This window comes from Diachasma alloeum, unplaced genomic scaffold (assembly GCF_001412515.2).
Source record: "Diachasma alloeum isolate Michigan unplaced genomic scaffold, Dall2.0 Dall_scaffold_00285, whole genome shotgun sequence".
Classification (NCBI taxonomy): Eukaryota; Metazoa; Arthropoda; class Insecta; order Hymenoptera; family Braconidae; genus Diachasma; species Diachasma alloeum.
In genome coordinates this window covers 830,108-842,025 of record NW_021680424.1, presented here as the reverse complement: position 1 = coordinate 842,025, position 11,918 = coordinate 830,108, and the positions used below count along the sequence as shown (strand labels likewise).

The 11,918-nt window shown below is 39.2% G+C and overlaps 2 protein-coding genes across 4 annotated transcripts in view; one reads left to right on the top strand and one right to left on the bottom strand.

The window, feature by feature from the left end:
* The window catches only part of LOC107038631 (kinesin-like protein CG14535), a 177,741-nt gene that overhangs the window by 89,891 nt on the left and 75,932 nt on the right, over positions 1 to 11,918 (top strand). The gene's annotated exons all lie outside the window — the stretch shown is intronic.
* On the bottom strand, positions 1,746 to 2,618 carry LOC107038632. Its single transcript, XM_029126144.1, has 4 exons — positions 2,531 to 2,618; positions 2,374 to 2,430; positions 1,958 to 2,108; positions 1,746 to 1,876 (listed from the first exon to the last, which is right to left on the bottom strand). Exons 1-4 carry the CDS (start codon positions 2,609 to 2,611, stop codon positions 1,746 to 1,748), a joined length of 420 nt encoding a protein of 139 aa, XP_028981977.1. The 5' UTR covers positions 2,612 to 2,618.

The following is an 11,918-nucleotide window of genomic DNA, read 5'->3' as shown; positions in this document are numbered from 1 at the left end:
TTAAAAAAATTCCCCCCCCCCCTCATTGTCGTTTTAGCAGTGAAAAAATGACAGCCTGTAAAAACTGCCATTTACGGTGGATCATAAACGCTCAGGGGGGCGGAGGGGGGCGACTGGAGGGGCTCGGAGGGGGAACAAAAAGGCGAATGAGAATGGTAAAAAAAATTTTCGAGTTAATTTTTTCATGCACAAAGGTACCCTAAAACTTTCTTCCTCTTGATATTTCTCTTTCACGTTTTTCCTTCACATTTTTTCACGTTTATTCTCATGAGGACCGACAAGGGCAGCTTTTAGTATTGCCTTCAAACGAAACCTATACGGGAAAAGTATTTTGCCGTCCTGCTAAATGTAGTCTCTAAAGTACCCTCCGTCCAGTTTTTTTTTTCGGGTAAAATGTTTGCGCTCATTCGATAATACTGGGGGTGATGGATTTCGGTTGCGGTGGGAGGAAATTACCGGGGATGTGTCAAGTGCACTGCAAGAAATTTTTTGAAAATTAAGGAATAGTTGCACTTGAATTCCAAAATTGCTCGATATGAGAAAATCAATTCCGTTGAATTCCCAAAATGAATGAGGAATTTTATGAAAGTTTTGATGTCACATCAAATTGACGTTCATAAAGATAAAGAGAACATTTTTTTTTGTCTAAAATACTTCATAATTACCAAATACCAAATGGATAAATTACTTCTTCCTTTAATTTTAGATCTCCGACAATAAAAAATTTCATTAGCAAGTTACCAGTGGATGTTTGGAGATGTTGAGACTCCTATTTCCCCGTTGGGCAGTCATAAATTTCTCGTAATATACAACAATAACAGTTTCCATAACTGACGTTTCCTGTTAACAGCCGAGAGAATAGGGAATGGCGTCGAGCAAATAAGCAATTTTTTTTTCAACCTGAAGTATTTTAAACACTCAGGGGGAAGCTGTTCAAGGTGAACGTATTCTCTTACCAACTCTTCCCTCTCTCTCTCAATATTTAATCACAGTTCTGCAAGTCACTCATCTCCGAGTGGATCAATATCACCGCGGCTAATAATGATAAAAACAGAGTGACGGAGAAGAACCCCGGAAACTTTCAATTTCCCCAGCTCCATCGGGTTCGATCAATTAGCGGCTAATTGATTTTAAGTGTAAATCTATGTTGTGAATTTCTTCCATCGAATCTGTACACTTGCGGTCTTGGGGATGCTGGGGGTTCGATGGGAACAGTTGTTACGGAACAATTTACGAGGAGCTCTTTTGTGTTCTTTCGATTCTTTTCGCAAGTTTTTTTCGGAGACTCTCACGTTAATGAGATCCGATCGTGCTCAACTATCAGTCTTCCGGCGTCGTCACCTAATTCTCATGACTGCCAGGAATTATAGGAAATTGGGAGGGGATTATATCAATTAGGGGATTTTCTGATTTAATTTGAGGCCGTTCGTCACTGTAGAATTTTTTTTGCACACGGAGAGAAATATTCTGTCACGGAATTTTTCTAGAGCATTCCGTAATTTTTATCTGAATCTCAAGTGCAAAAATGACGATACAATCACTTAAATTCTATAAGTCGATTCGGGAATCGGTGAGTGAATTCGGGGAAAAATTATAGTTTCACTGAGATTTCGAGGGATTTCGTCACTAAAAATGCAATTGATTGGAAACCAAATGGGATTTTCATCATATTTATTACACGTCTAGCGACACAATTTCAGTTATAAATCGATGAATAGAAAATTCGGTGGTTGACTAATCCCTTCTTAAGAGCCATATGTAATATTGAGGATAATTACGGAGTGAGTGGAGTGTGGGGCCTCTTCGAGGACATTTTCAGTCTCATTAGTGTCCTCCGATGTCTCAAGCAGTCCATTTTCTGAAGTTCTCGCGGGGTCTGGGTACAAAATAGGTTTATAATCCCGTAAAGTCGATTCTCCATGATGAACTCAGTACCAAGAGCGGTTCGATTACTCACGACAGATCAATAGTTCGTCGCAACGCCAGCCCTCGAGGCAGTCTGCATCTGTCTTGCAGCTCTTTTCCATCTTAGCACTATCAACCTCACGTTTTCTTCTGTCTACGTCTGATGGAATGTGAATTTCGATGATTTCTTGTTCGCTGTCCGCCTAGAAATATCGAAATATTGCAGATAAATCAGAGGAATTACACACGAGGACTAAAATTTGAGAGAAATTACTAAACAAGACTTGAATTTTATTTTATTTTATTTTTAAATTTAAATTTTTTTTTTATTTTGTCATTTTATTTTTTTTGTTTTATTTCATTTCATTTTATCACTTTTTTCTTTACTTTTCTCCCCGCGTATAAAACGAAGAAAATTTTCGAATGAATTTGAAACAAAAAAAATACTTTTTTTATGATTTCACATACCAAATTGTCTTCTTCTGATCCCTGCAAATGAATCACGTGTATCTGATCTACGTCGTCCTGCATGAGATCCAGCAAAAGCGATTAAAATCGTCTCCCTCAATCCCCCTAAACTACGCAGAAATTTATTTTGCGAAAAGCCAAAGTGGTGGGTCAATACCTGTTTTCCATGGAGGTAACAGCCGCCGGTAGCCACCACCAGATAAATGACCAGACCAAGAACTACCCACGAATATTGCATCTTCAGAATCAACTTCACACTGCGAAGCCTCATAAAAACCTCCCCCAATATATCCGTTCGCTTATCACGTCTCTGAAAATGGGACAAGACTTTATGGGATTTTCAACGTAACCAATTATTTTTAACCATCACCTCCTCGAGATTAACGTCTCTGTTATCACAGTCATTTCCAGCCGGATGTTGGAATTTGAAAAAAAAATCCCAAGTGTCACAATGTCTTGAGCAATTATTCTCCTCTTCCTCATTCTCATTCTTCCCCTTTTCCCGAAGATTAGTAGGACAATTGCTTGAGCGACTGAGATTACGATATCGCTAATTGCCTCCTGTTGGGCCAGTAGTTTTCACTTAACAAACTGGCTATTCACCTGCAATGCGATAAAAATTTCCAAGAGAATTTTCAACAGTGAAGTCCAAACAATTCAGTAGCGAAGTGGTAAAACAGTTCAAGTCGACTTATCTCTAGTTGAGTTTTTGAGGAATATTTGCGAATCTAAGGGAGATGGCGAAATTTTCGTAATTACATTTGTTGCAGCTCTTAATTGGCTCTGCAAAAAAGGTTATAACAGAAATTTTGCTATCTCCCTTAGATTCCGAGGTATTCAATGAAAACTGGTCAGTAGTCAAAATCGACTTAACCCGGTTTACCTCTTCGCTACTGAATTCCTTTCAACAATTTCTTCATTGAAAAAAATACAAATGCCCGATGTGCACGAGCATCCGGGTAAAACGCAGAGATCATAAGAACTTTATGAAGATTACCGGTGCTTCCGATGACACAGCAACGGCCCTAAAGAGTTCCGATGACCAGGAGAATCGTTAAACTATCAGAGAGTTTTCTACCAATTTATCCAGGCACTGAAAAAGGCCCTTCAGTCTGCATGCCTTTTCTCTTCGTTATAGCCATTTCGTCCCTGCAACTGCTCTCCTCTCTACTTGGACGACTTAATGGAGATTCGGGGAGCTTTCAATTACAATGAAGCTCAGGCTCACTCTGGAAGCCAGAGGACATTAACCATGTCTGGAACGTATTTTTTACGACAGATTCCAATTTCCATGATTAACAGAGCGTTGAATTATGGTTTTTTTCAGACGTAAAGTTCTACATTACCCCTTTTTCAGAATATGTTTATGTATTCATGGGCTGTAAATTGATATTCTCACGAGAGTTTTATTTTTATTTTTTAGTATTTTCCACTTTTATTTTTCTCACGGCGTAATTTAAAGTACATTTGCTTCTTTTATATCTCAATTCCTCCGCGGTACTTGAAATAGATTAAATTTTATGATTTTTTCCCCTTAAATCGAATTCGATGTGAATTTTTTTTCTAGAATTGCAATTTCAGAACATTTTCATTGGGAAATCAATGAAAATTGTCAGTTTTTCTTCAATTATTTACTGAAAATTGAAAAAGTTCATAAAAATTCAAATAAAAAAATTCCCACGTAATTTTTATTCTTAAAAAAAATTATTTTCATTTTATTTGTCTCTCAGTCATTTAAAATACATTTGTTTTTTTTTAATATCTCAACTCCTCTCGCTACTTGAAATAGATTAAATTCACGTGATACGTTTCGTCGACAACTCTCACATTATCAGAGTCCTTCGTCATCCAGGCGCTTGGAGCAGCAAAAAACCCTAGGACGAGATAGACGAGGGTTCGCCAAGCGAAATCGGAATATCACTGTTGAGTTAAGCGTGGGGCAGGCAATCTGCACGTGAAACGAGGCCGAGGTATGTCCGGAAATCGGTTTAACGAACGGTAGGTTATCCGTTTCCACGAGGAACTGGGATGCCCCCTCCCAAAAAAAAATACGTGCGGTGAAAATCGATTTTTACGGGTGGCTACAGGGCTTTAGAATTGATTTTCCCTCGGTCCTCTTGTGCCTCACATGATCATGTCAGAGGGATAAAAAATTTCATTATTAATTGCGGCGACAATGGAGCCATTCTAAGTCGTTCAAGTAGAGAGGAGAGCCGTTGCTAGCCATTGAAGCCTCTTCCAAAGTGCCCGGAGAAATTGGAAGAAAACTCTCTGATAGTTTAACGATCATCGGAAGCACTGGTAATCTTCATAAAACTCTTCTGATCTCTGCGTTTTACCTTACGCATGTGCACATCGGGCATTTATATTTTTTTGAATGAAGAAACTATTGAAATTAATTAAAATTGGATAGAACTTTCCGCTGAACTTATATATTGCTCATTTTTATTGCATTATAGTTTCACTGAAATTCCAATGAACTTTATAGAGAAATCAATTTAAGCTGTCACATTTCAGTTGAATCATTCCATGAGAATGCACAAAAATCAGGAAAATTCAGGTCAAAAAATTCCTTGAAATGAGAAATTTTCCAATTGCAACGTTTCGCGTACTCAATAAAATTAATAAAAAATCATCGCAGGGAGGGGACAATGACGCAACACCTCCCTAGAATTCGTTTCTCGTGGGAATCAATTACCCAACGAAGCCCGCATTCTCGACTTCTAAAAACCGCGCCTCGATCCGCAGTGATAACTCATTCTGGTTATTTTCATTGTCTCCCCTTTGAACTGACTATTTCCTGTCCCTGAACATTTCGTTTACATATCGTAACCAAATACGTGTAACCAAAGACAGCCGGTCCTCACTCATCTCCAACTCATTTAACACCGTGGACACATTAAAAACAAACTGATCCGGCCTCTCTAGCGCGCCCTTTGGCGCCCGATATAGACTAATTTGGACAAGCATAGCCAGAAAGATTCCCAGGGGTACGATGAGGGGAGTGGCACGAGGCATCCTCCACTCGTCAACACTCACTTCTATCCGTCTATCCGTCCAGCTAGAACAGAGATGTTCACTAACTTCTAATTTTCCCCAGCGTGTACCCCACTGTATAAACCACTCCCTTATTTTTTCCTCCTAATTTTCACTTGTGCCTTCTCGATAATACCCAGGAGGGAATGGGTATAAGGGCATTTTATCCATCGTCAAAACATTTACGGTCAGCACGCGTTTGGAATAGCCGTACATCAGGGATCGTGGTCGCTGTGCGGAGCCTCCAAGGGGGCCATAAATATCGGCTGTAGTGGATGTATAACGTTGTCGGTGGGTTCGTGACTTAATCAGGCGTTCCTCCGTGCGCGCAACATTCGGGCCATCTTCAAGTTTGAATTACAATGTTGGCTGCATGGGTTGAAGTGCTAGGATGAATTTTCGAGGAAATTGGAGGAAATTTTGAACGGTTTTGACAATTTTTTGAGCTAAATTTCAGGGTAACTCCGTGGAAATTGTTGGAATATTGTGGTTTCGTTGAAATTTGATAATTATATCATTGATTATTTTTCTCACTCGGATTTCCGCCAATCAGAGCGCAGTATTTGAGGCTGTCAAAGAGTTTTATTGCGGAAATTTCAAATAAATTGATGAATTTTCGCACTCGGGCTGCTCAAAAATCCGGAATTCCATGGAATTTTCACTGTGCTCATGCCCTTTCCCCTTGATCACATTCTGACGATACAACAACTTCATCACAATTTTATTAGGCAGTTAAAAACACCCAAGGATCATTACATTTTGAACAATTTATTCACTCGAATTAATGAATTTACGAGAATGAAATTGTCCCCGTGAACACGCCAACCGTAGTTGTACACCCTCGTAAAACTCACAGCTCCTTCAGATAATGAGGTACTTATTACCCCATTGATGACCCTATTAAATTAATGAAATGAGGTACAAGTCCGTGCGTGAGGTAAACAGTTATTAACACCGGCCCTCAGTTTTACCTCGATCTTCCGGTTTTTTATGGTTTTTTTTTCTCAACCGGAGGGAGGAGATTAATAGATGTTCCAATTAAACCGACGTCCAGTGAATTCTGGAGGAAAAGCCGATAAAATTTATCGGAGAGGGACGATGAGGAGAAAAATTATCCGAGTGTAAGCCCTCGATGGAGTAAGACAAAGTTTGAGGATTAAGCGTTGATGAAGCGTGGACGACGGGTTCTGTTACTTGACCTGATAATGCGTTTGTTTTTTTCAAGTCTGATGGAATCTCCGGGTTAATAGGGATGTTTTCCACATTTTTTAATGAAGCTGCTTGAATGATCGTAAATTTTCTCAGGAATTAATTGGATTCAGGGTGCTAGTTCCTATTTTTTTTTTAGAAATTCTCAAAAAACTAAAATGTATGATAAATTAATTCACCTAAAAATTAATGGAGATTTTAAAAAATATAAATAATTAAAATAGATTTAAAACCACGCGAAAATGAAATTGACAAGATTTTACATCGAATTTAGACACAATTTCCCGGAAATAATTGAATAAAAGACAAATAAAATTCCAGAAAATATTCCTGTTGATGAGATTGAATGAATTTCGGTAAATACACCACTCGAGCCACCGCATTGTTCATCCAATCTGCATAAATGCCTCGAATAAAACATTTTATTGTGAATTCCCCTGGAAATCTCCTGATAACTCTCTTTTGAGCCCGAGGAGACATAAAATTGACAGAGCCGCAAGTGTGCCAAGAAATAAAACCAGGCAGATGCCAGTGAAAAAGAAAACATCAGATAAGCATAAACCGGGGAAAAAGGAGTGAAGAAAAGAGGAGATGAACGGGAAGATGGATAAAACGTGCCACAGTTCTAGACCGCACATAAAAAATTTTTTTCTTCCCCCGTATAATTTTTTTTTGTGTGCTACGATGTGCAGCTCCGTTCGTGCGCAACGGCCACTCGTAGAAAATTCACGCAACTTTGGGCTTTTGCTACGTTCAAGACGAGAGCATGCTTGCGAATAAAAAAAAGTATGTTAGCTCATTCATATGTTTTATGGGCATTGCATACGTGAAGATAAATTATGGGGGAGGATTTTATTGAACATATTCTTTTTGTTTTATTTTGTGACTTCAGGCGAATGAATCTTTGAATTCCTGATAGTTTGCTGTCAAGGCGAATGAAAAATACCGATGGGGATATTTTCAACTATTTTTTTTATGAAGAAATTTTTTAAATTACATTTCAATTATTTTTTCAATCATAAAAAAAATATTCGAGCGAAAATAAATTGGGAAATATGAATATAAGAAGAGAATAAGAGGAAAGACTCCTATTCAAATCGAAATAAATGAATAAATAAGAGGACAATACGAAGCGGATTTTTTTTTTTTTTTTTTTTTTTTTTTTTTTAACCCGCTGGCTTGGCGCAGTGGGTAAGTTCGTTGCCTCACATGCGAAAGGTTCCGAGTTCAAAACCCGGCCGGGTAGAATGGTGAGATTTAACCATTTAAAGTCTTGATCATCATCGCAGCATACCCCAACCGGGTCAAAGCGATGTTAAATAATAAAAAAAAAACAAGAAGGGGAATTTTTCTCATTATTCACATGCTCGTTTTTTCATTTGGATCATTGGGAGCAGCATCCGACCGAAGAAATGGCAGTGTCAAAAATCCATAAGTCGTCTTTACGACGAAAAATCATGCGACATCGGCCATATCATGAGGGCCAGCAATAAACCATCAGCAGTGACAAGCTCACAGCACAATAATGACGCTCCCTGGCATAATAAAGCAATCGTCCAATACCAAACCGGCTGTTTTTATTACCTAGGAACACGAGATGGCGATTCGTAGGCGCCTCTGCTTCCCTATCGTCACGACATTATACTTCATAACATGATACGCAGGCATAACCATTTCACAATGTTTGCCTATTGCCACAAGAGGAAGTAACAAAATTTAAACGATCACCGTTGAGATATTTTTGGTTATTTCTCCCCGTTTGTAGGGAGTGGAATCGATCACTGAACACGGATATCTTTAAAATACCAAACGGAAAGGGAAACAGTGTCGGTTTTACCCCATTAAGAAACAGTAATTTCTAACAGCGCTTGAATGTCTTGTGCCACGGTAATGTCAAACATGGTGGAGGAGAGGAGAAAAAAAAAAATAGTGCCTGTGGAGAGACGCCCTCAGGACTGTCAAGAGTTCCTTTGATATATGATTTTGTACCGCTTGGCAGAGGCAACGAGGGTCTCTCAAAAATTTTTTCGGAAACACTCCACTTAATTTCAACGTCACAAATCCGTAAATAAATACAACCGAGAGTTTTCATGTACAAATGTTTTGCCGCGGAGTGTATTAGAAGTATAATTGAATTATGGGCGCTGCAAGCCCTAGACTAAGTGATTCGAAGGGGTGCGGAGGAGTAATTAAATGGGAGTAATCAGCTGAAACTTGTGGTGTCCATATTTCGTGAAGTTTTATTCTTTTTTTTCTTAATAATTCAGTAGGGAAGTGGTTATAGAGATAAGTTGACTCATCTCCCAGTTGAGTTTTTGAGGAATATTTCCGAATCTAAGGGAGATAGCGAAATTTTTGTAATTACATTTGTTGTAGCACTCAATCGGCTTCACAAAAAAGGTTATAACAAAAATTTTGCTATCTCCCTTAGATTCCGAGATATTAATTGAAAACTGGTCAATAGTCAGAATTGACTCATCTCCTTTTACCACTTCGCTACTGATTTATTCCAAATCTTGTTTAAATCCAAAGAACAACTTCAAATATTTTTTTTATTCGAAAAAAATGATTGAAAAATTCTAATTTCAACACGTTATTGCGTGGTGTCTTGAATTTAAATACATTATGAAAATTAAAACGTCTTGAGGACCCTAGTTTTAATTGTAATTTCCTGATTAGAACAATTATATAAAATATCCCCATTCTGAAAATGGTATTCGAGTGATGTAAAGCCTATGAATCATCTGGATTTTTTTACTCTTCATCGAAAGTGGTTTCAATAATGCAGAGGTGTCGACAAAAAGCGAAAAGCATTGACAGAGTAAAAGTATAATGGATAACAGGCTCGATATTGGGAGCGTTAACAGAAACCGATTATCCAATGGTGGTAATTAGCTAATGGAAATCTCCAATGGCAGCAAAACGAGTGGGCATTAGAATGAAGAGTCGTGGGGGTATGGGGCTACAGGCTAATGACGGTAAATTCAAATGTATCGTCACGAATTATCCTTTTGAGTGAGCAATAGGGGGGATTCACCGCACTCTTTCTCCACATTGCGCTATAATTCACTTCTGTTTTTCTCCCAAAATGCGCGTGGAACAGAGAAATCCGGAGTTTTGTTCTCCCCCCCGGATAGGCAAATCGTCGGGCAGTCGCAAAATAGTAGACAACTTTAGCAATTGCGGTAAAAAGCCAATAAATCCAAGTTTCCTATCCGAAACTGGGAAATCTTTTCTTATTTATTGGATTGTTTCCCTCCCTCGCGGTGGGAGTTAAACCTTGAAAACCTTCGGGGGCACTTTGCGAATAAATACCGCTGGGATAAGATTAATGACGACGACGGGAGTCACTCGTGACTGCCGACAATTAAAACATAATCGGGAGATTCAGTGCTCCTTTGGCTGTGAATGAGCAGTTAGAAGTTGAGTATTGGATTAACCGCAGAGTGAAATGATTCAATTTAATCGGATATTTTGCCGAGCCTCGAGAAACTCCCTTCGTCATGCACTCGTCATTAAGAAAATTCGTGCAATTTCTTTCTCTCGCCAGCAGTAATTATTGAAAATTCTCGATGAGATGGGAGAGAGGAGAGAAAAGAGGACACTCAACCGGGAAAAACTAAAAGACGACTTTACCAAAAGAGGGAGCGAGCTAAGTAGGCAACGTAATGGCCTCTCTCAGCCAAGTAGAGGGGAAAAAAAACAAGCGACGAAGTAGAGAAGGGTCGCGTTGGAATTTCAGCTATTCCCTTTGGATTGTCTCAGGGCCGTATATTTTTTGCCGAGGGTTACCAGAGTCGGGGCAGAGGGCACGGGTGACTCTCCTACGTAATCTTATTTGCAATATATTTTCTCGCTCGCGAGACTCTTCGATCGCTCCTTCACCCCTTTTGTGAAATCCATGACTTGTCTTTTCACCGAATGCCAATTCAGCCCCTCCCCTGGTGATGAGAATTTTCGGTTTCCCAGTATTTCGGGCTTTTTACGGTGCTGTATAGTTGTAAAAACTTGGATATAAGCTGTTTACCTAATTTAACGACTGGCATATGCCTGCAGCCCAACCACACTGCAGACGAATGGCTCAAGTTTTCAGCAGTTTTCAACAACGGGGCAATTTAGCTCTGCATCGTCTCATCTTTCCCTGTTGTGCCTGGCATCCATAGCTTATCTCAAAGTTTTTGCACACTCCCTTTCTGAAGGAAGACCCTTGGTTTAATTATCAATGGTTGAATCAAATCTCGGGCGAGTCGTTGTCATAAATCACGGGAGTTTAAGGGTTTTCATCAATTTAGAATTAACGGTTTCTCATCTCTCGATCATAAATTCCGTCGGGTTTTGCGCAATCATCGACAAAGCAACAGTGCAATCATCAAATTAGCTCTTTTGAACTCTTAATTTTTACGAATAACACTGACTCCTTGGGAATCATTCATTACAACTCTCCCCAATAAACCCTGAAATGTGACTATTTGCACATCCAACCAGGTCTGTCCTTCTCAATCATTACGTGACTTTATTGGAAACGTGAAGCAAACATCTGGCCAGCGTCTCACGACAGCGGGTGTCGTAAAAAACTTAAAAGGTAGTTCATCTCACCCACGGGGTGCGTTCTATCGTTGAAGTAAACCACTCGAGTTCTCGAGACTTTTCACTCACGAATGAGTAAAAGCGGAAATGTTGTCAAGATACCGGGAGAAAAAAAGTTCTCCCCTGAATTCTCAATATCGAATTAAACCTAGAACATCCCGAAATGTGATTTTTTATTCTTTTACTCGATTATTTAACAAATCGTCTCTAAATTCAAAATTAATCTTTGAAAATTAATATTTTCTCATTATTTGAAATAATAATCCGTCCTAACTTTTTTCTCATTAGTTTTTAAAAATAATTATTCTCTTCATAAAAAATAGTAGGCAATTTTTCGAATCCCTCCTCCGTCGTGCGATAATACGCCTCCGTTAATCTATTGATTCAACGATTTCAAAAAAATGAAACGGGACACTGTTTCGTCAAGAGGAGTACTTGATGAGCTGTGTGGCTGAGTGACGGGGCTTCTGAACCCGATAACGAAGAGATTCCCCTCTCAAGTGCCTCCTCGTGTACTTTTGCCCTGGGAACCCTCGGCTTGTGACGATGTTTCGCCCAAGTGAAGACAAATCTCAACTGTTAAAAAAAAAATTGAGAGATAAATCCCAGCGATTGAATCTAGGAGGAACTACTCCCCGAAATGAACAGCCGTCATTATAACCCCATTCCCCCCAACGACCAGCGATTTGCTCGTAAAGTTGTCCCCCCCCCCC